The sequence below is a fragment of the Lissotriton vulgaris genome, chromosome 1_1 (assembly GCF_964263255.1).
Source record: "Lissotriton vulgaris chromosome 1_1, aLisVul1.2, whole genome shotgun sequence".
In the NCBI taxonomy this organism is placed as follows: domain Eukaryota; kingdom Metazoa; phylum Chordata; class Amphibia; order Caudata; family Salamandridae; genus Lissotriton; species Lissotriton vulgaris.
This window is the reverse complement of record NC_141685.1, coordinates 690,216,277-690,241,170: the sequence shown is the minus strand read 5'-3', so window position 1 is coordinate 690,241,170 and position 24,894 is coordinate 690,216,277. Positions and strand designations below refer to the sequence as shown.

At 43.4% G+C, this 24,894-nt stretch overlaps 1 protein-coding gene across 1 annotated transcript in view; it reads right to left on the bottom strand.

Moving 5' to 3' along the window:
• DPYD (dihydropyrimidine dehydrogenase) overlaps window positions 1–24,894 on the bottom strand; it is a 3,292,815-nt gene that overhangs the window by 1,442,938 nt on the left and 1,824,983 nt on the right. Inside the window, exon 11 of the mRNA XM_086954704.1 lies at window positions 13,293–13,503. Within this exon, the coding sequence (XP_086810830.1) occupies window positions 13,293–13,503 (211 nt within the window). The remainder of the gene's footprint in view (window positions 1–13,292; window positions 13,504–24,894) is intronic.

Below are 24,894 nucleotides of genomic sequence, written 5' to 3'. Positions count from 1 at the left end.
CATCCCAGAACAAATAAGGTTTTTGAACCACACAGTGCATCAGACATCCTGCCTTGGCCTAGCCAAGATAAAATATTTGAACAAACCGTCCATACCTACAACTACACCTATACCTGATAGTAAGAACACAACAGAAGAATGGGTCGACATAAAAATAATTTCACTTAAAAACAGAACTGATCCTGATTGGAGAAAATGGTTAATCTGGCCCACAGACACAAATAACTGTCAAGATAGAGTACTGAACAAGACACAAGGGTTTACAGTAACTAGGCCAGATCCAAGATATGTCCAGAGACAACATCTAGGGATAGTAACAACATACAGTGTGGGAAAACTGTGCCTTGAGTGGCTACAAAAATCTATCCTTACAGAGGTTAAACAACACTTATCTTTACTTAAAGATGGCATTGATTTAAGGGACTTCTTAAAAGGTCCTGCGAAACAACGCTATAAACGTATCATATACGCAGGTTTTTTTGCCATTTATAATGAAGCTTGGAAAGCGAAACATTGCATATGGCCATGTCTGAACTGGGGTGGCGGAGTGAGCTAAAGAACGGTGGTGGATTAAACCCAGATCAGTTGACTGGGGGTGAGTGTTTGTATTACCAACGCTCCGTCCATCATCCCCTTTGGTTTTTCTTTGTTCGCCCTAAGTTGGCAGGGTGTGCTCAGACGTGAGTCCCTTGCTCACTTTGCCACTGGATTCAAGCAAGCCCGGCTGAAGACGGCTGTAATGCCAGAAACCGGTCCTGGGAAGCTTGATTCCGGTCCAGGGAAGACATGGCTTGGCAGTTCGGGCTGGACTGTTCCCATGAGGCACAGGGTCAGACTGATTTGCATATGGCCATGTCTGAACTGAGGTGGCGGAGTGAGCTAAAGAACAGTGATGGATTAAACCCAGATCAGTTGACTGGGGGTGAGTGTTTGTATTGTCAACACTCCGTCCATCATCCCCTTTGGTTTTTCATGGAAAGCGACACAGGCAGAGACTGCAGAAAGAATACGAGAAATTGATGGTATTAATTTAGAGAAAGCACTCTCTGTACTTGACAAAGAGTTAATGACTCTATCATCTAGAATTTATTCTTTGGACAGCCTAATATCCTCTGCCATAGACATAATGGAACAAGACTTGCTCATGCTACAGCATGGACAGTCACAATTACGTTCTATAATGCTTTTGGGCTGGACATTGCAAAATATTTGTTCTGGATTTGTGCCATGGCGTCTAATCAACACCACGTCATTGTTTTCTGTATTTAACCTTACAGATAAACAAATCACTTTGGCACAAAGAGGAGCAGACTATATGGTGCTGAGCATTGAAAAACTGGAAAGATTACCATTAACTGTTTCGGAAAAACCTGCAACAGAATGGCTAATACACGGGATAATCACTCTGCCTGTCACAATTTTCAATACTGTTTGAAACATATACCAGTTGTCGTGTATGAAAGGTTGGGTAAGGAATACATAAAGTCAACCTGGGAATTACCATACACACACAGATGTTGGAGTGGGGGAAAATAAGTATTTCTTAGTGGTACACAATGTAAAAGCGCACAAAGGGGTACACTTTTATGTCAGGGTATTAATTTACATGGAGCCTGTGACAGTTCTTCGAACAACTTATCCTGCCACCTGCAAGGTTCTCCAGCTGCAGTGATAGATCCAATTTTTACTCTTATGTGGTTGGAATACTCCAAATCAATTAGTATAAATAAAAGTTCATGAGCATATTTTGTACAGGAATGATCTTATTTATGGTCATAAGTTCATATTTCTTTCATGTAGTTCATTTATGTAATCCGTTACAGATGCGGATCTGATGCGGATGTCCAATGCAGCGTTTTGATATAAATTTGCCATGCAATAGAGTGCCCAGATTTTCAAAGCCCTTATACTCATACAAGCACGCTTCTATATTATGCATTCCCAGCAATCTGGCAAGCCACATTTAAAAAGATGGAGCTGCGGTGTCTTTCCATCCAGCAGAAATAAGAATCCTGAGTATCTAACTGTTAGGCGGAACTCGAGAGCCGCGAAAGGAAAGTCGGAGCAGTGTTCAGAGTGTGACTCGGCGAGAGCACTACGAAAGAAGTAGAGTGACTCCTTAAACTATTGACGATAAAGAGCATGAACAAGATGTAATTCTTCATTACCTGGTGCGATCGAACAACTGGCCCCGTTCCAAGAGAAATACCGCACATTAGTTGCGGTACTCAGGATTCTTATTTCTGCTGGATGGAAGGACACCACAGCTCCATCTTTTCAAATGTGGCTTGCCAGATTGCTGGGAATGCATAATATAGAAGCGTGCTTGTATGAGTATAAGGGCTTTGAAAATCTGTGCACTCTATTGCATGGCAAATTTATATCAAAACGCTGCATTGGACATCCGCATCAGATCAGAACATATTTTTTTGTCCCAGATGAAGGGCTATTCAGCCCGAAATTCATTGGACTGATTAAGTGATTATTCTGATTGAATGTAATAGATTACATAAATGAACAGATTATAACAAAAGGGGGGAGAGAGAGAGTCAGTGGATTCAGTCTCCCTAGTTATATGAATAAACAAAGTAAAATCCACTCAAAGTGATGGTGATCCCTAAAGTGATGGGGAACACACAGTGTTGTTTAAATGCCCCTCACACACCAACAGGCCCCTTGGTGTCATGCTTCATCATCGGGGCCTTCGCACCCCTCTACGGGATGCGGCGTGCTACGACTCGCGGATACGCAGGAGCACTTGGAAGTGAACTATGTGAAGGGGTGTGTGTTAACCAAAGTGTGAGTGAGGTGAGGTGAAAAAAAGTGAATAGTTAAAAAATACCTGGCACGTGGGAGGAATTTTTTTTTAAATAAATCCCCGGCTGGTATTGTTAAAAGAAGTGCAAGGCGTGGTTATAAGGATACATATTAGGGTATCGTAACCACTGTTAGGAGTGTCAACATGTTTCGGAGCTCGAGGGCCCCTTCTTCAGGACAAAGGATAAGCACTTACCCTCCCCTTACTCACATGTAAAATGTAAAAGTGTATTTAAAAATAATTACAGCAATGTGTAATGTTCCTAACTATGTTTTTATGTTAGTGAATGTAGTTGCGCCCAGTTGGCGATTGAACCTGTGGAGAGAAATGCACAGATAAACACATAGATCTGTAATATACAGACCAGTGGAGAAGAAAAAAAAAAAAGGCTTCTCCAAATACAACAAGGTCAAACCAAAAATAATGGAACCCTGTAAGAAAATAAAAAGCACAAATGGACATAGCACAGTACTTACAGACATATATACAAAACACAAAATTACTCTCTGCTCAGATGGTAAGAGAGCAGACAGTAGAAAAGAAGAGTCTTACTTAGAGTTCTCAACTATAAGACCTCATGAGCCTATGCGTATATTGGGGGATCCTTCCTTTCTGCTCAGAAAATGACCTATAACACATTAATATATGGTGTTCAGTTGGAAAAAAGGTACAAAATGCACCAAAGCGACAGAAAAACTGCTCCTCTCTATGACCAAAACTCACGGTTACTGCAATGGCTATTCGCCTGCCTTCCCTCAACGCGGCTCCGATGAAGTGAACCTGGGTCGCGTCAAATCCCTTATATATACTCTCCCTGGAAGTAATTAGTAATAGTAAATTGATTAATGAGGCCCGGGGGATGCCCAAATACGGAGATCGTAATCCCTGAGGGTCCGGTGTTGCGCCATCGGCTACCGCTAACTGACGCGCATGCGCATACTAGCTTTTCAAATGCGCATGCGCGGCACATAAAGCAACCGCGCATGCGTGAAACAAGAGCACTACGCCGCTTGTCAAAGAATGAAAACAAGAAAAACGGGGTTGTGCCTAGGGCAAGCGCACCACGACTGATGGAATAATCGCGTGTTGAGAGTGATAGACTGGAAAACAGAATTGTTTTCGCGTTAAATGTAAGAGGGGTTGAAAGGTGCCCTAGATTAAAAAAAAAAAAAAAAAAACCTTAATCAAAATGGACCCGCAATCGGGTTGGAGTTATAAATGGCAATAACGGTCATTGATAGCTTACAAATAGATTACAAGTGATTTCATAAAAGGGGCTCATCATATGTAGAGTAATAAGGGGAGCGTGTGGTTTAAGAAACAGAGAGAATAATTCGCTCAGTGAGTTATTCGTCATAGGGGACCTCAGATGTGGTGAAAAAGGTCCCTGTTAACTAATGATTGACTTATCTATTTGCATAGTTACTGATTGAATAAAGAGAGCAGTGGGAATGACTCAATGGAGGCAATGTGACCTAATAAAAGACCAAAATACTGGTTTAAGATGTGGCCCAAAAATCCGCCAGCTGTCAAATACATTGATCGAATAGAGTTCATCTTAAGAGGTTCCAAGGAATGGAATCATTAAGTCCAGTGGTGTCAGTTCCGAGCCGGAACACCCACCGTTGTTCCTTTTCCAGAAGCCCCGTTTCTGAGGGTAGTTGTTCTATTACCGTCCACTGTAATTCATTCACACAGTGTTGGTGTTCAATGAAGTGGGCTGACATTTTTGTAGTGAGTTTTTTACACCTGATGTTACTTTTGTGCTCATTCAGTCTCACTTTCACAGGTCTTGTGGTCATTCCCACATATTCTTTTCCACATGGGCACGTGATCAAATAAACAACATTCTTGCTGTTGCAATTCGTGAACACTCGTTGCTCCCACTGTGTCCCATTTGAGAAAGTCAGAATCAGGCTTTTTTTGATAAGATGGCAGTTATTACAGTTGCCACACGGATGGTGACCGTGTATGCCCTGCAGTCTTGGCTGGTCCCTTTTTGGAGGGGGTGGTCTTGTGTGGACGAGCATGTCTCTCAAGTTCTTACCCCTTCTGTGTGCGAAAAGCGGTTTCTCCAATGTTAGGCCGCCACTTGTTAAAGTGCGCCAATGCTTGTTGACCAGTTTTGTAACTTGGTTTGTGACTGGGCTGTACGTGGTGACACAAACTGTTCTTTTTTCTGCATTATCACTCCGTGGATTATCCTCCAGGAGGGCCTCACGGTTATTATTCCTAGCCCTCTTAAACGCTTTTTGGATCACAGTTTCTGGATACTTTCTCTGCCTCAGTTTTATGCTGAGATCCTTGGCCTGAGATTTGTATTTAGCAATGTCGCTGCAGTTCCGACGTAAACGTAGGAACTGTCCATAGGGTAAGTTCTCCCTCAGATGACGCGGATGAAAGCTGTCAAATCTGAGGAGACAATTCCTGGCCGTCGGTTTGAAGTGGGTTTCAGTTTTAAGGATCCCTGCTTCATGGTAAATATTTAAGTCCAAGAAAACCATAATTTTGTTTGACACCTGGTGTGTAAATTTGAGAAATGCATTCTGGTTGTTAAGCCAGTGGGTGAACTCAGATACCGTGGTCTCATCACCTTCCCAGATAACCAAGATGTCGTCAATGTACCTTCGCCAGGTGCGAATCCTCGCCCTGTGTGGATTGTCTGGATGGAGGATTCTCGTGGATTCCAGGTGATGGACATATAGTCCGGCCAGGCTCGGGGCAAAAGTACTGCCCATACTGGTCCCATGTTTCTGCCAGAAGAGAGTACCCTCATACTCGAAAAAGTTTTTTGTGAGGGCCAATGAGATGCATTCCAATACTACATTCCGTGGGGTGTGGTATTCCCAATTCATAGAGTGTAGTACCTCCTTAATGATTTGTAAGGTCTCATCGTGCGGGAGACTCGTATAGAGGCTCTCCACATCTAAGCTGAGGAGCATCTGAGAAGTGGGATCAAAAGTCTGGTTATGTAACAGTTGGAGTACTGCTTTTGTATCCCTCAGATACGTGTCAGTGGCTTGTACAATGGGTCTCAGAAACGCATCGGCAAATTTTGACAATGGTTCCAAAATAGATGAGATGCCGGAGACAATGGGGCGACCTGGAGGGTTTTCGAGGTTTTTGTGCACCTTGGGTATGGTGGGAATACCACACCCCATGGAATGTAGTATTGGAATGCATCTCATTGGCCCTCACAAAAAACTTTTTCGAGTATGAGGGTACTCTCTTCTGGCAGAAACATGGGACCAGTATGGGCAGTACTTTTGCCCCGAGCCTGGCCGGACTATATGTCCATCACCTGGAATCCACGAGAATCCTCCATCCAGACAATCCACACAGGGCGAGGATTCGCACCTGGCGAAGGTACATTGACGACATCTTGGTTATCTGGGAAGGTGATGAGACCACGGTATCTGAGTTCACCCACTGGCTTAACAACCAGAATGCATTTCTCAAATTTACACACCAGGTGTCAAACAAAAGTATGGTTTTCTTGGACTTAAATATTTACCATGAAGCAGGGATCCTTAAAACTGAAACCCACTTCAAACCGACGGCCAGGAATTGTCTCCTCAGATTTGACAGCTTTCATCCGCGTCATCTGAGGGAGAACTTACCCTATGGACAGTTCCTACGTTTACGTCGGAACTGCAGCGACATTGCTAAATACAAATCTCAGGCCAAGGATCTCAGCATAAAACTGAGGCAGAGAAAGTATCCAGAAACTGTGATCCAAAAAGCGTTTAAGAGGGCTAGGAATAATAACCGTGAGGCCCTCCTGGAGGATAATCCACGGAGTGATAATGCAGAAAAAAGAACAGTTTGTGTCACCACGTACAGCCCAGTCACAAACCAAGTTACAAAACTGGTCAACAAGCATTGGCGCACTTTAACAAGTGGCGGCCTAACATTGGAGAAACCGCTTTTCGCACACAGAAGGGGTAAGAACTTGAGAGACATGCTCGTCCACACAAGACCACCCCCTCCAAAAAGGGACCAGCCAAGACTGCAGGGCATACACGGTCACCATCCGTGTGGCAACTGTAATAACTGCCATCTTACCAAAAAAAGCCTGATTCTGACTTTCTCAAATGGGACACAGTGGGAGCAACGAGTGTTCACGAATTGCAACAGCAAGAATGTTGTTTATTTGATCACGTGCCCATGTGGAAAAGAATATGTGGGAATGACCACAAGACCTGTGAAAGTGAGACTGAATGAGCACAAAAGTAACATCAGGTGTAAAAAACTCACTACAAAAATGTCAGCCCACTTCATTGAACACCAACACTGTGAGAATGAATTACAGTGGACGGTAATAGAACAACTACCCTCAGAAACGGGGCTTCTGGAAAAGGAACAACGGTGGGTGTTCCGGCTCGGAACTGACACCACTGGACTTAATGATTCCATTCCTTGGAACCTCTTAAGATGAACTCTATTCGATCAATGTATTTGACAGCTGGCGGATTTTTGGGCCACATCTTAAACCAGTATTTTGGTGTTTTATTAGGTCACATTGCCTCCATTGAGTCATTCCCACTGCTCTCTTTATTCAATCAGTAACTATGCAAATAGATAAGTCAATCATTAGTTAACAGGGACCTTTTTCACCACATCTGAGGTCCCCTATGACGAATAACTCACTGAGCGAATTATTCTCTCTGTTTCTTAAACCACACGCTCCCCTTATTACTCTACATATGATGAGCCCCTTTTATGAAATCACTTGTAATCTATTTGTAAGCTATCAATGACCGTTATTGCCATTTATAACTCCAACCCGATTGCAGGTCCATTTTGATTAAGGTTTTTTTTTTTTTTTAATCTAGGGCACCTTTCAACACCTCTTACATTTAACGCGAAAACAATTCTGTTTTCCAGTCTATCACTCTCAACACGCGATTATTCCATCAGTCGCGGTGCGCTTGCCCTAGGCACAACCCCGTTTTTCTTGTTTTCATTCTTTGACAAGCGGCGTAGTGCTCTTGTTTCACGCATGCGCGGTTGCTTTATGTGCCGCGCATGCGCATTTGAAAAGCTAGTATGCGCATGCGCTTCAGTTAGCGGTAGCCGATGGCGCAACACCGGACCCTCAGGGATTACGATCTCCGTATTTGGGCATCCCCCGGGCCTCATTAATCAATTTACTATTACTAATTACTTCCAGGGAGAGTATATATAAGGGATTTGACGCGACCCAGGCTCACTTCATCGGAGCCGCGTTGAGGGAAGGCAGGCGAATAGCCATTGCAGTAACCGTGAGTTTTGGTCATAGAGAGGAGCAGTTTTTCTGTCGCTTTGGTGCATTTTGTACCTTTTTTCCAACTGAACACCATATATTAATGTGTTATAGGTCATTTTCTGAGCAGAAAGGAAGGATCCCCCAATATACGCATAGGCTCATGAGGTCTTATAGTTGAGAACTCTAAGTAAGACTCTTCTTTTCTACTGTCTGCTCTCTTACCATCTGAGCAGAGAGTAATTTTGTGTTTTGTATATATGTCTGTAAGTACTGTGCTATGTCCATTTGTGCTTTTTATTTTCTTACAGGGTTCCATTATTTTTGGTTTGACCTTGTTGTATTTGGAGAAGCCTTTTTTCTTCTCCACTGGTCTGTATATTACAGATCTATGTGTTTATCTGTGCATTTCTCTCCACAGGTTCAATCGCCAACTGGGCGCAACTACATTCACTAACATAAAAACATAGTTAGGAACATTACACATTGCTGTAATTATTTTTAAATACACTTTTACATTTTACATGTGAGTAAGGGGAGGGTAAGTGCTTATCCTTTGTCCTGAAGAAGGGGCCCTCGAGCTCCGAAACATGTTGACACTCCTAACAGTGGTTACGATACCCTAATATGTATCCTTATAACCACGCCTTGCACTTCTTTTAACAATACCAGCCGGGGATTTAATTAAAAAAAAATTCCTCCCACGTGCCAGGTATTTTTTAACTATTCACTTTTTTTCACCTCACCTCACTCACACTTTGGTTAACACACACCCCTTCACATAGTTCACTTCCAAGTGCTCCTGCGTATCTGCGAGTCGTAGCACGCCGCATCCCGTAGAGGGGTGCGAAGGCCCCGATGATGAATCATGACACCAAGGGGCCTGTTGGTGTGTGAGGGGCATTTAAACAACACTGTGTGTTCCCCATCACTTTAGGGATCACCATCACTTTGAGTGGATTCTACTTTGTTTATTCTTACATAAATGAACTACATGAAAGAAATATGAACTTATGACCATAAATAAGATCATTCCTGTACAAAATATGCTCATAAACTTTTATTTATACTAATTGATTTGGAGTATTCCAACCACATAAGAGTGGAGCGCCAGGGGATGCTTCCAGCATCCGTTGGAATCACAGTTCTTGATGTTATAATTGACGTCCATGACAAGAGACGCCACCCAGGCAGCAACCTCATACTTTGACAGTATCCACAAACCATTTAGCATGACACTTTGAATATATTTGAGCTGTGCAACTCTCCACCACTTGAGTTCAGATCCGATTTTTAGCCAGCTTTCTAACAGAAGCTATATTATGTTGAATGATCACAGCTGCTGTTGCATGTTGCCAGGAATAGCCTATCTCGTAACTGTGTCAGCCAGGGTCACTTGTATGCAAGTATTGTTTCCTAAAACTAAGACAGATGGGGAGTCGCCGTTATGGCCTTCACTGAACATCTCTTCTATTCGAATTGATACTTTAAGCAGAATGAAAGACATTCTTTTACAAAAAACTGTGCCTCTGACCTCGTCCAAAGAGCTGTATGAACTACAAGTTGCAAGGTCCTCTGCAGAGATACATGCCCTATTATCGACAAACTGCCCTGTACATTTCGTAGAAATGTTAGGTCGTATATTAAACATGTCTGATACCAGTGGTATTGTACATGTATTTAAGACAGTTTTTTCGGGACTGTTATCACCCTTTGAAGCAGTCCTCAACATTTTGTCCAAACTTCGTGCACTCTGTGTTCGGCGGCCTGCCTCTCATTTTGGGACTCGTAGCAGGAATACTATTTTTGTTCCTTCTGCTCCGATATAGCAAATCAGTTCACCAGCGACACCCAGATTACCATAGAGAACACTCTCCTGGCAATGAAGTGTTTTGAGTGTATGATACAGATTCTGGGCCTGGCTCGTTTAAGGGACCTGCATACAACAAGGTTTCTATCATTCCGACCAAACTGGCAAGATTGCATCTTACCTGTTCTACGATGCCTGCTATGTGGAGAAGAATGTGTGTTGGACGTCTGTCTTACACTTCCATCAGCACTGCCAACGGATATTGATACAATGCTTGGTTCGGTAACGCCTCATGCATTGTGTTGTCCCCAGCGGCTGCCAATCCTGATGACGGCATTCATTGAGGTCTCACATACGCAATCTGCTGACAGTGAGATACTTGGATCGACAGGCACACAGGTACCATCTCCATCTCTGACAAACATTGCTAATGCGGCTAACGCTGACAGCGATGCTTCGCATTTTTGTGCTATCGGTTTACTTAATGAAGTGGTCCAACTTTCACCTACTGTGGTAGACAAATTCTTTACCAGCTTAGAAGATTTGATGTGTTCTCCAAACAACGAGAATTACTTTGAAATTAGCAAACAGCGTTCTATGGGACTCTGTATTCGACCTTCACTTTTCAAAACCAAACTTCCAACTCTAGAACTCTATTTTTCTGCGATTTTATATATTTTTTTGAACTTTTAATTTTTTGGCACAAAGTAATCTGCTTAAAGTAGAACTATTCTTAGAGAACAAGAATTCTTTGAAACACTTCCAAATGACAATATTTGACCTTGTCCACAACCTAAACAGTTATATTCTGTCATGGAATGGTCTCGCCCTTTCTTCTGTATTTAAGAGACATTTCATTAATGTTATTTCATGACTCATTCTGATAAGCAATATTCCAATGTCACACTACATGCTTTGAATAAAAATATTGCTTTTTAAAATGCGTACAGCACAAATGCTCATCTTTCGTGTACAACCACTTCGAATGCATTTTATGTATTTTGGGAGGGATTTTTACACATCATGCTTTAGATATTTTTAAAATACTTAGAAGTTAGTAATGTTGAACATAATAAAGTGGAGTGGGTGTTGTGTAGCGTTTTAGGATCCGAGCGAAATTTACTGATGCATGCCCTTATATAGGTACAATTCACGTTGCCCTTATATAGGCATAGAAATCATAACCATATTTAGACATAACCCATGCAGTCCAAATACAGACATGGTTACTTCCACTCATTCCAAAAAGCCACATCGATTTCTTGGAAAACTCTGCTTCAGCAGTCAGGGACATCCCCTTGCTCGAATATTGATTTGTTCAAGAATTCATAGAGTTTTCAAAGAACTACCATTCCCTTGGGGTTCTTTGGTGACATTATTATGTCTGACTTTACGTCAAACTAGACACCTTCAAGGTATAAATATGCCTACCCTTGCCCTAGCAAACACACAGTGGTTTGGAGTAGCTCGACTATCTACTTGCCCGATGCAGCTTGCTACAGCAAGTTCCGATTGAAGCCGACCCTCCAGCTGACGCACTGACAGAGAGGCTGCATTTCTCCCGGCAAGAAACCAGCTCCAGTGTTTCCAAGCTCCCCTTGTGGGGTGTTGGGAAATCGAGTCCTGAGACAGAGATACCAGACCTCCTTCATTCTAAAACCAAGGTACGGAGTTGATTAGACCCTAAGAAAAATCTTGGTTAGATTCTTGGCAAAAGAAAAACTAAACCTATGCTACACCTCACTTACTTCTTCCCGCGTACTAGACTTAGGTTAGGTACATTGGGGCAGGCGTATTTTAGAAGCACCAGTTGAGTCCTTTAATACTCTTCTTACTGTACGCATTATACTTTGCAACCAGTATTAGGATTGTAGCAGTTCACTTTACTTGCATGAAAAAGAAGATTGTTCAATAAATCCTTTTATTGAAAACGCCCATCTCTCTCTTTCTCTGCACCTCTGATGAAGCGAAGCATGCATGAGTGACTTAGTAAAATATCTATCTATTGTTTCCACTACTCTGAAGTTGAGTTTTATTCTTGGGGAAACAAAGTTGTCATGTTTATGAGGTTGTCAGAAACTAATCCCTTCTTGTTTATTCAAGAAAGTTTCTAGTGACCTCTGAGCTAGCTGGCACTCACAATAAAGTCTAATATACTCGATAGAGACCTAGTGGACATAAGTCCTACGTCGAATCTATAGGATATATTATTCCAATGCGCAGAGCCTATTGGGATAGGGCCAGTATGACGTGTGCTGCTGCTTCCTATGGTATAAAAGTGTCCGCATAGGTGAGCACACTCGGGATGTCCTGCTTTTTAAATTGGACCTCCACCCAATGCTGCCAAGAGTCATCATCATCATCCTCAGGGAAGTACTGACAGAAGCCTTCAACATTACAAATTCTCAGTGGGTCAAAAAACAATGTAGTCATTTGCACAGAGATGCTTTAAAGGCATGGGCAAAGTGGCCAGGGGCCTTGGCCCCTGCCTTTCAGGGGGCCCCTGATATAGCAAACGTTGTTCTGCAGAGAATCTTGCCCTCATGAACTTGAATAATTCTTAAACCGACTGTTTTTAATACAGTTTTTCTTTAGCTTATTTTTAATGTGGGTGTAAAAGTCTATTACAAACATTTGGCAGAGAAAATGTTCTTTATTTTGCATGCAACATCCATCTTTTAGATTAAGAGGGAACCTCACATATTAGAAATGGGAAAGTGTAACAGAGAATATTTGCAGCAATGTGAGTGAACTGCAGCTGTGCTATAATATTGAGAACTAAAGTAACTATCCCTAAATAACATAACATGTATTTGTAAATCGAGCGTTCAACCAGAGGTATCTTGGCACTGAATAACAGATGTTTCTTGAATGGTACTCAGTTTATCGACCTCAGATGGATGAAAGGATGAGTGGACCCACCAGGATTTGAACCTGTGACCATGAGGTCGAACACAGACCCCTGCAGTGGAAGCATTAGTCCACTGAGCCACCAGACCCAGTATAGTAGCCAGTACCTGTGCACTGTCTGTGACCTAGACAAACAGAGCAGGAAAGAGCTGAAAGTGGATGATAAAATCAAAGCTGTGCCGATCAGGGGGCCCAACATATGTTTGGCCTGAGGGCCTCAAAATACTTTAATATTTCCCTGCATTTGCAGACTATGTTTTAAAAAACAGACAGGACGTGCGTTTCCCAACATGGCTTCTTCTGTGGCCTTCGTTCCCTTGAGCCAACAGCTCTGACTTGACAGCTAAAATACTTTCTTGCGGGTTCTACATTATTGCTCAGCAAATGAAGAAGTGAGCATAACGCTTAATCACTCCCTTTATTGAAAAATGTAGCATGAAATATGCCATTGCGATAAGCTGAGATGGTTATAGCAGACCATTATGTCACAAGCTGTAGTTTAATGATACCTTTAGGATCACATAAAACGGAGCCGAATGCGCTGATGATGACGTCTGCCTTCAGACGGACTATCTGATCCTCGTCTTCAACCCAGTTCCCGGAGCTGTCCTGCTCGGTGCGAACGAACTCCATGGCAGCTACTTTTCCAGCTTTCACCACGACCTTCCGGGGTGAGAGGAAGGGAAGGAACTCGCATTTTTCTTCTTTCGCCAGCTCCATCTGTTGAAACAAAGAAAATGTGCCGAACATATTTTACAAGAAAGCGACCGGTTTATCAATTTTGGGGGCACACAGGGAGGTGTTATCAACAATGGAAAGCAAAGCAAACTGCTGCGCCACAAAAATTTGTACGTTTGCTCTAAGGAAAGCACATTTTTGGATCAACTAACACAATTACGAACTGTGCACTTTCAGGCATGCTTATCTCAAATCTGAAAATAAAACAGGCAATGTAGAGAAAAGGAAAGAAAAAAGATTATTAATGAAGCACATATCAGTTTGAAGTTGACAGGCTACACCGACCTCGACATCCGCATTTGGATACACTGATTCGGCTAAGTGAACCAGAGTTTACCTGGTGCAACCATCTTCTCCAGAGGAGTTGCTAGACCTGCTAAGTCAATCTTCGAACCGGAATTCCTGGTGCGAAAGGATCTCTAGAGGAAAGCTCTTGCAACCCCACCCCAATCCTTTTAGGACTGCAGGTAAGGGGCAAGGTAGGTACAAGGCACGGGGAGTCGGGGGGAAGAGGACCACGGAAAAGAGTGGGATTCGGCTGGATTCTGAATCGGGCAGCAATTCGTGAGCGCGCTCTGGCATCTGGAGTGGTCCACATTCAATGTGTGCATTCCTAAGCCCACACGGGAGATGCAAATCCAAACGGACCATCAACTCATTTTGTCCTAACTGGAAGCTAGAGAAGGCCTAGAAATCCTCTGAGCTATATTATGCTGCTTAAAGCCTGTGGCTATAGACAGCAAACCTCCTTATCCCAAAAAGGCACTAACCACCAGAGTTAAACTACTACTATTACATCTTCAAGTGCAATGAATACACACATATCTTTTCAGCACGTACCTTAACCCAACATTTCTGGTGAGTGGGCCCTGCAGGTGCTAATCACTGGCAATGAAAAAATGAGAGTTGGAGCTATCCCTAGTTGGCTGCCATTCCCTTCCTAAACACCTTAGAATAAAATTTGGAAGCTGCTAAAATCAAGACAAACCTGAATGACAGGCTTAAGGACAGCTCCTGGGGAAAGAGGACAACCCAAAGTAAGGCCTGGATCACCAGTAAGGCCATGCAGGGCAGGACTAGGAGGACAAGCAAGAGGAAGGATATGAGGATGAGGAATAGGAGGATCAAGAGGTTCAAATCCAGGAAGTCAGGGACCGAGGTCGAAGGTCAGAATGACCATGAATAGAAACAGAAGGACAAAGAGGACTAGAAGGACGAGAGAGATGAGGGCAGTGAAGACCAGTAGCAGGATAATCAAAATCAGGAACATTAGAACACAGAGATGGAGTAGATACATGACCAGCCCTAGGGAAACTAAGCATAGGGCTAGGAAAAAAGAGGACTGAGAATAGGACTAGGACCTGATAGAAGACAACTGCCAAGAGGGCCAACTGGAGGGGGATGATCACTGTCAGAACGATCAGACCCAGAAGGAGAAGAGCCACACTTGAGATTAGCTATCCTCTCTGTGTCCTGAAGCTTTGGTTCTAGTTCACTCTCACAGATGAAGTTCAAAGTATTCATCAATGTAAAGAAGGGGATATATTTCTTAGCAAATTTCAAAACATTCCTGTTTGATACTTGCATTTTGAGAATATTGCTTTGTCTGTGTTGTGTGTTTTTTCAGAGTGTACTAAGTGATGGTTCTGAATATTCAGTTCCTGTCTGAAACTAGTGTCTCCGGTGTCTTTCCTTTCCCCCATTTTCCCCTGATTCCTGAGATATTTTCTCATTCCATATTTCATTTAGAACAGGTGGCCAAATGGGACTCCTGGTGTGCCACATGTTGTTTTTCAAGTTGCCTTCCTCAAACCTTACAACAAAGAGAGCCAGGAGCAGGAGAAAAGAACCAGGACGAGACCTAGAGAACAAGGGAGAAGACAAGGAAGACTAGGACCAAAAAGACCATGATTTGAAGGGTAAAAATCAGGATGAACAGAAGACAGTAGAGAATCACTTCAGGGTCTGAACGAAGAGGAAGATTAGACCCAGAATAATTAACACAAGGAGTCAAGAAGTAGTTCCTGAACAAAAGTAGTTCCTGTAGCTGGAGGAGGACCACAAGAAGGGAAGGAAAATATTAGGAAGCTTAAGAGTAGGCTCAGAAAGAGAAGACCCAGAGGAGAAACAACAAGTAAGGAGGAAATGGACAAGGACAGGACCAGAAGGAGGAAAAGGTCAATGAAGAGAAGGATCATGATAGTGATGATAATGTTGAGAAGAAGTACCAAAAGGAAGACAAATGGAAGCCTGAGGATGACCAGGAGGAGGAGTAGAGGATGAGAACCAAAGAGCCAAGCAGGAAAAGAAGATGGGTGTCCCAAGAGGAGAAAGAGGACACAAAGAGGCCTAGTAGGAAGAGGAGAAGATGGACTAGGAAGACAAGTAGAGTTATAAAGATGATGAGGATACCTAGGGCTAGAAGGAGAAATATGAATATTAGGCAAACTAGTGGGACGAGAAGGTGGAGCAAGGGTTCAGGACAGCCTGGAAGATGATTGTCAGGGCTACCTGGATGATGCAGGCCAGGCAACCAGGACCAGGGTACAAGTTTCTTGGATATGACAAAAAGAGCCAAGAGAAAAAGTAGGAGTTCGGGACCAGGTCCAAGAGGGTTAGATCAAGACTAGAAAGAGGACCGAGAGCCCAAAGAGATGAGCCTAATGTCTTCAGTCTGCTGGGCGCTACTAGGTGCCACTGCAACACCAAGCCCCCATGGACAAGGGCAGCGCCACCTTACCACCATTTAGGGCCGACGAGCCTCTGGGTAGCTGTGTTCCCTTCCAATTTGGCAGCAGAGGCAAGGCCTGAGGAAAAGACTTTAGGAGCCTGGGGTGCAGGGCAGGGCACAGACAGCTGAATAACACCACCGGCCTCACTGTTGAGGGCCCTGAAAGACATATTAGCTGTCTTTGTTTATGGTGGAGGCTGCCGACACCCTGATATAGTGTCACAGGAGAGATGACCTGTAAACTGTGCCTGCAGGCCCAGAGGCATGGGGGCAACCTGGACACCAAAGGGCTGCAACTGGAGGCTAAAATGTTCTGCATAATCCAAGCTAGAGATTTAGCTGGACAAGGGAGGGGGAGCACTACCAAAACAGGCAGTTGAATTGGGGTTCACATTGCCCACTGAGTTTCCACTGGAGGAGAGACTAAAGAGAGCCACAACTGCTTATCCTTGAAAACTACCACTGTAATTTGAACTCTGCTCAAACGTGAAGCATGGGTATCGGTGCTTGAATATTCAACGTTTATTATATATCGCCCGCAATTGAGTTGCTAAACAGGATTACCACCCTTTAGACATTATTGTTAGTACCATAGTGGTCATTTACTAATTTGACCAGTATCCTTTTTACGCTACAATACGCCACAGTATACACCATTTCACACTATGTCACAATTTTCCTAATGTGTAATTACTCATCTGTCGAAATGCAGGATTTATGATTTTCAGGCCTAGCTGTTTCTGGATATAATCTTTTGTCTTCTCTTAGACTGACAGTCGGGATAGCCACTTTCATGAGTTGGTTGTCTCTTTTGTCTTCACTTAGATTAACATTTGAGTATGGCACCATCAAGAATTTTTCCTTTTTTTCTTTGATATTGTCCACACCACCATCACAAAACCATTGGGGTCTCTATGTAGTGTGAAGGCTTTTCACAGTGTAGGGTTTTCACGTGTTCTCGGGTGTTTCACTTTCCGGTTACCATTGCACTGTAATCCTATGTTTTCTGTTAGGCGCCACAGTTGTGCTTCTATTACCATTATTTTTTTATTTTATTTTGTTTTTGTTTCCTTCCCAGCCCTGAAGAATCACAATTGTACCACGTTGTGACAAAACACGTGTCGGCTAGTTTGTTCTTTCTGTATTGATCTGGATTGATATAAAAAAATCCTTGTTTATGATACACCAGATGTTGACCTCTATATTTTTTGACGACAAAGAATGTTGGACATTAATGAAAAATGTACTTGGTACACTTGAACCACTCTCCCTATACGTGTGCACAGGAATTGGCTTCATATTGATTCGTGATATCCCAGCAGAAGGTTTTTTCACATGGTAAAACCACCTTATAACACACCACAATTCCTAAAATGAGTATGGTACCATCAACAAATGATTTATAATGGAATTAAAGTCCTAAAACCTTCTATTACCTGCAATGCTTTGTAATGAGGTGCTATCGTGTATATTGGTCCCAAAATGGCTGCCAACACTTCTTGGATGAAGTGCTGGCAGCCAATCAGATCTCATGATGAGATGTGTTGTTATGCTCCACCCTGATATATATATGTATTTTTTTCCTTTAATATCTAAAAATCTACAGAACAGATTTACATCATTTAACTAAAAGGCACGAGTGTGAACCAAGGACTACCTCTTTGCCAAATTTGGTGTAATTCCGTTCAATAGTTCGGGCTGTAGCTGCGATTAAAGGTTCCTATGGAAAACTGCATGGGGAAAACTTGTTTTGGGACCCCCCTCTTTTCTCAGCCCCTGCTTGAGGAATCACCCGAGGCTATCAGGACAGGAGCGGACCGGATAGGGCCATATGTTTTGAAAATTTGCGAAGATTCTTTGCCCGGCGCCAAAGCTTTTATTTATGAGTTTTGAAAACCTGCCAGCGATGCATAAACATGTACTTTGCATTTATAGTTGTTGCTTAAGAGAAGCAAGGCAGGCAGTAACTGCTTCACTGCCAGCCATGCTTCTCGTAAGCTACAACTATAAGTACAAAATGCGTGTTTACACACAGCTACTAAGCGACTAAGAAGCCTCATATTGAATCGGAAGCCAGTGTTTTCCAAAAGACAATGACACCAGCCAATAAAAAATATGGGCGGGGCTTCCACAGCACTTCCACAACATACCCTACTACAGCATGTCTCGTAGAGTGAGCAGCGTATGTGCTGCAATGCTAAGCTCTACATAAAAAACTATGTGAACATCATTTCCCTGCATCCACATCTAGCGGGAAGTAACATCACTGTGTCCGCAGCAATTACTACTACTGGAAGTGATATCACTACACTTCTCAGCAGCCCCCTCTACAGGAAGTGACACCATAGCACTACCAGCATCCACCTGTTCAGCATATGACATCACTTGTATTTCCAACCTGAAACTGTCTCCTTCCTATTTATCTGCTCAGAGCATTGTTCTACAAGGGCATCCCCAACTAAGGGCATACACAGACAAGGGTGTGACCTGTTGGTGCCATGAAGGACTTTCAGCCAGAACCCCTGCTTCACTGTCAGCAAACAGTTGAAAGGTAGGATTTCAATATGTGAACAGCTCAGACCTAACCCACCTCTCCAACCATACCCAGAATAAGACCACAAGCGCTCATATCACATCCTCATAATGCAGACAGAACCTGAAACACATCTCACTAAAGACCACAGACCTTCAAAATACCAAACATACATTCCAACTTATGCACATTAGTTGTGGTACTGAAAATTCTGAACCTGTGTTTTAAATATCATGATTCTGTTATGAATTTGGTAACAGCAGACCGTAAACAGTGAGTTCAGCAAGTGCGAGTGTTTTCGTCATGTTACACCAATGGATTCACTATGTATTTGAAGGTTTTGTTTTGAACCCTCGGGTTCCATCTTGTGCATAGCAGCCATTTTGTGGATTGCCCTTAAAGTAGGCCCTCACCGTGGCAGAACAAGTATTTAAGGACATAACCTTAGCATGGGTTTGTGCTGACTTCTGCATGACCTGGCGAAAGCTGACCCTGTAGCTTGAGGCTAACCTTGCCAAGCCAGTTCCTGCCCTTCAGCTGATCAAGATTATAGATCAATAGAATAGAATAGAATAGAAGCCATTTGTAAAGCGCCTGGTTACTCAAAAACAGAGTGTCCCCGCGCTGAAAACTGCAAAGGAGCTCAGAGGAATAAACACAGGTAGTTCAGACAAGGCAAGGGAAGGGGAAGAGATTAGGTGCGAGGGAAGAGGAAAGTTTTCAGTTTTCCTCGAAATCTAATTTCAGAGGGTTCCATGCGCATCTCGAGTGGGAGTTCGTTCCAGCCTTTGGCAGCCAGGTATCTGAACGAGGAACCACCCATCTTGGCTCTAGTGATCTTAGGGATTTTAAACAACATCGTACCAGAAGATCTTAGGTTCCTAGTGGGCGGATGTATTGTGAGTGGGCAATGTAGATAACCTGGACCGGTGCCATGGGCTATACGGTGGGCAAAGCATAAAGACTTAAATTTAATTCGCTCCTTGATGGGGAGCCAGTGGAGTTTGGACAAGGCCGATCTCCCTGAGGCTCTTCGAGGAAGCTTGAGCACAAGGCGCGCAGCGGCATTCTGAGCGCACTGGAGTTGGGCATGGACAATGGTCTTTCTGGAGTCCATGGGAAGGAGGTCTAGTACCTTCCGAAGATCTTTCAGTACGCTGAAGCATCTTGCTGTGACTTTGTTAACATGAGGTTTGTATGAAAGGTTAGAGTCCAATGTTATGCCCAGGTTACGCACCGAAGCCACAGGACAAGGCGGACTGCCCAATTCCGCAGGCCACCACATGTGAGACCATGCGGAAGAAGATTTTCCTACCACCACCAGCTCGGTTTTGTCGCCATTAAGGCGAAGGCAATTGTTGTTCATCCAAGCTGCCACGGAAGAGAGACAGTTGGAGAAATTGGTGGCATCTTCACTGTGGTCGGGCGTAAGCTTGAACATCAATTGGGTGTCATCAGCGTAGCTGACAATGCCCACCCCATAAGTCTCAACTATGCGATAGGCGTGGGCGGAAAATCCGTTCCGCTCGCGGATTTTGCGGATTTTCGGGAAATCCGCAATCCGCGAGATTTGCGAATTTCCCGCAAAATCCGCAAATCCGCGAGCAGCGGATTTTGCTCGCACTGCTCGCACTGTTCGCGTGAGTTCGCGCACCGCGAATAAGTGCAAAATTGCAGAAATACGATCTTAGCAAAACTGAAAGTAACTACTTACCAGGTTCAAAAGTTCAGGCTCATCATTAGTAGCCATTTCCTGGAGTGCTTCCTGAGGGGCCCCTCCAGAGTTCAGTTGCCAGTTGAAACTATTATGTGACCCTGCTCTGAACCTCAGAATAGTTACACATATGCCACAAAGGTCCTGAATTACAGCTAAGGGAGACAAGCAGGAGCCAGGCTGGAAGTTAAAATCCATTAATCAGCCCCTAATTCATTATTTATCTGTTGGGGCAGGGCAGGTGTTGTAACTAATTTTGCAACAATGAAAGCACTTAGCAAGTGCAAAAGATCACTAATCAGGGCGCACTAAGGAAGCAGGTGCCAGCTAAAAAAATATTCTGTGACACATGAATCAGCCCCAAATTAATTCAGGTCACTTGAGGCAGGGAAGGTGTGCTTTGCTTTGCCGAAAATAATGTACACTGGACAACCAGAGGGTGTGGTGATGAAACAGAGGGTGGCATGGGTGGGCCAGAGGGTGGCATGAGTAGTCAGAGAGTGGCAGTGGTGACAGAGAGTGGCAGTGATGAAGAAGAGTGTCCCAAAACAGGCTGGACACGTAGAAACAACAAGTTCGCGAAACTTGCGACCCGACAGGTAAGTTCGCAATTTGCGAAAGTGTACAAAACCCTCGCGAACTGGCAGAAACACGGGCGAACACAAAAAAAAAAAAAATCCGCAAATTCGCGGGAATTCGCGGATTTTGCGGATTGCGAATCCGCAAATCCGCAAAATTCGCGAACGCGAGATCCGCAAAATTCGCTCATGCTTACTATGCGAGCCAGGGGTTCCATATAGATATTAAACAAGGTAGGGCTCAGGACATTGTAAAGATTTACTACACACAAACGTGCCTATCTTACTTCCATCTGTTCCTGTTCCTGCCTCCACGAGCTATTTATGACATGGGCTGTGATCTTACTGTTTTGGGTTTATTCGGCCTTGTCAGCTAGAGAATGTACGCATTATGTGGACATTGTTTATGGCCTGGACTTATCTTGAAAGTGGGTTTGTCATCATACAGTGCTTTGTGTGCACGTCCTGGGAGTGACCAACAATAATGTACTTCAAAGAGAAAATGTTTGCCTAGGGCATAATAAATGATATAAAAGGTCTGTGCTGAGACCATTCAGCAGGCTGCCTCATTCAGTTGCTTTAGGTGTGACTGGGCGACGTAGCCTCACAATTAATTGTAATAAAGATGTCTTTTCATATTTCAGATTCTCTGTTGATTTCTTTGCTGCTTTTGAATGGACTACTTATTGGTAAGACCCCTGGGAAGGAGTTTGAGGATTTGTAGGTACATCATAGTGCACCCTCTTCAGTACTCAATGCTCCAAATATCACCAACCTCTTTACCTATCATGTGTTTTGTAAACTCTTCAGTATTAAAAGATGGTGGACCTACACATCCTAACACATCCTAACACATCCTACACATTCTTGTTCCCATAGGCTACTGCATTGATAGTGTAGATGACACACACTAGAAAGGAGGAATCCTTGCTGGCATTTAAAGTCCTGTTGTACCTGAATCCTGGGCAATAAAGAAAAAAATCTACTGCACGGAGCTCACCACAAGCCACTTTCTGGTCTTAACCACTCACTCTACAACCTTCCACTTCATTTACAGGCCAACTTGACAGAATCAGAACTTTAGCGATGAATTCTCTGACCACCTATTCACTTTTTCGATTCTACATGCCCACACCACCCTCAAGGGTGACTTTAACCTTCCAAATAGCGCACACCTAAAAAAAAACAATGTACATTCACTCATTCTGGTACATAATGTCATGTAATCACCACACTCAAAAAATCAAATGCCCGACTACACCTTCTCAACATCACCAGCCACACAGTGTAAAACTCCCATACACAGGAATGATACCAACCACCTGTCCATCCCCCACCACCTTTCTCCACAGCATCCAATTAACGGGTCAAAATCAGCCTATAGGAGAACAACAAACTTCAAAGACTACTTTGACAACTAAAATCTCAATCTCATCTACCAACTCCATGCACAATATCAACCCCCATCTAAACATTGTTAGCTCCTTTCTATATCACCATGTGAAAAAATACCCACCCAGCTAAAACACACATGAGCAAGTTGAAAGCTATAGCCCCCCGATACTCCTAAGACCTTGCTGACCAATGATCGATCTGTACACAGGACAGAAAATCACCAATGACTTTATATGACTTCTGTCCCTCAATACAACTCAATATATCAGACAAAGCCATGAACTAAGCCAATGCCACCAGAAGCCGAACACTCTTCAATAAGCATGGGCGAATTTTGCGAATTCGCAATCCACGAATTTGCGGATTTGCGAATTCACAATCCACAAATTCACGAATTCACGCGATTTTTTTTATTTTTGCAAGTTCGCGGGTGTTCGCGGGGCACTTTGCGTGTTCGCGGGTGTTCGCGAGGCGCTTTGCGTTTTCGCAGGTTTTTTTTTTGCTGGTTAATCACTGCCACCCTCTCGTTTTTTATGCCCATCTGCCCTCTGTACCACTCGTTTCTGTGCCCTTCTGCCCTCTGCTCCACTCATTTTTTGTCCCCTTCTGCCCTCTGTCCCACTTTTGTGCCCTTCTGCCCTCAGCCCCACTTAGAATGGCGCCGGAAAGCTGCCAGCGCCATTCTAAAATAGCTGCAAATAGCCTCAACAGGAAGCACTAATAGATAAAGTAAAGCAGGGGCTGGAGTTGAAGGTCAAATTAAGTTACACAATCATTAATCACCCCAAGTTTGGGGTGATTAATGATTGTGTAACTGAATTTGAGCAGCACCTGCTTTACTTTATCTATTAGAGCTTCCTGTTGAAGCTGACTTTTGTAACTATTTTAGAATGGCTCTGGCAGCTTGCCGGCGCCATTCTAAAAGAGTTACAAAAGTCAGCTTGAACTTTTGACCCAATCCGTTCCGCTCGCGGATTTTGCGGGAAATTTGCGAATCTTGCGGATTGCAAATTTACCGAAAATCCGCAAAATCCGCGAGCGGAACGGATTTTCCGCCCATGCTTACTCTTCAAGACCGAAGATGTTTGCATGTACCAACTTTGTCAATGCTTGTGTATCAGCTATATGTATGAACATAAATACTGCCAATTGTGTTTTGCTTGGTCGGTTTGATTCAATATAGATCCAACCGCGTTGTTATTAAAATACTCTGGACAAACCCCTACTTATAATATACAACATTAACTGCACAATGGTTGCCAAAATAGGTCACCCAATAATGTTAAAAAACACCCACAAATGCGATATTATCACTGCGATTTCTGCGATGTGGTGCATATCATACTCAAGTTCCCCAGCCTTTGAATACGCGTTATGCGTGTGACGTATGATTGCCTAGCAACGAGGCAACGTCCTCGAGGCGAACGCGGAAATGAGAATATCAGCGGCCCCGCATTCAGAGCCCGATCAGAATTGAACGGATGGTGGCTGATTCTAACTCCCGTATGAATTACGAGAACCCGTACCATGGTGAGTACAGCCAGCACGGCGAGTAATATCGCCTAGACTGACGGATAGCCATAATGCGCGAGTACTCATTGATTCACATTTCTAAATTTCCAGATTGCGATACATATTTAATGGAGAAACAGGTTGCATCAGGATTAAGACATTGAGGTACCTCCTAAGACTTACGGAGGCAATCTGATGGTGAGTCCAGCACAGTTTTCCATAACCAGCCTTAAATCGATCGTAAACTAAAAAGAATATAAGAGTCCCTGACCCATTCGAACTTTAAATTGCAGATTGTCAGAAATAGTCGACAGATTGACACAAAACAAAGGAACGCCTAAGTCAACAGGATTGAATCAGTATGAGAGACAGATGTCTGATCTCAATTGGTGAGTTGATACCATCACCTAGGTTAAATCAAAATACCTAAGAGCCTAACCAAGAGTCCAATTTTACTTACCCCTTACAAATTTACCATGTTACACAGATTAAACAGCACAGAAGAGGAGATCCTAACCAGCACCACTCCATGGTGTCTAATCAAAGAGGGGACCCAGGCTGGTGCCAAAGTAACTGGTAATTTGTGACTCCCAATCCCAAATGAAAGTTTTTATCTTTTTAATGTAAACTTTGTGCAAAATCCAAACCTGATGGTTTTATTCTAATTAACCTACAGGCGCAATATCACTTTCCCTGCCCCCGTCTTGAAGAAGACCCGCCAAGACCCACAACTAAGGCGTCAAAAGGGTCGAAACGTCGACAAAATACCTTAAGGACCAATCATCCAAATCCGGCGTAACATAGCTAACTAATATAGCGTGTTGGGTTTGAGAATTATTGAATGAGAGATTGGCTTTCTAGTTGCTTTCTTTCCCCCCCCCCAATACTCCCCATTCACATGTATATAAGT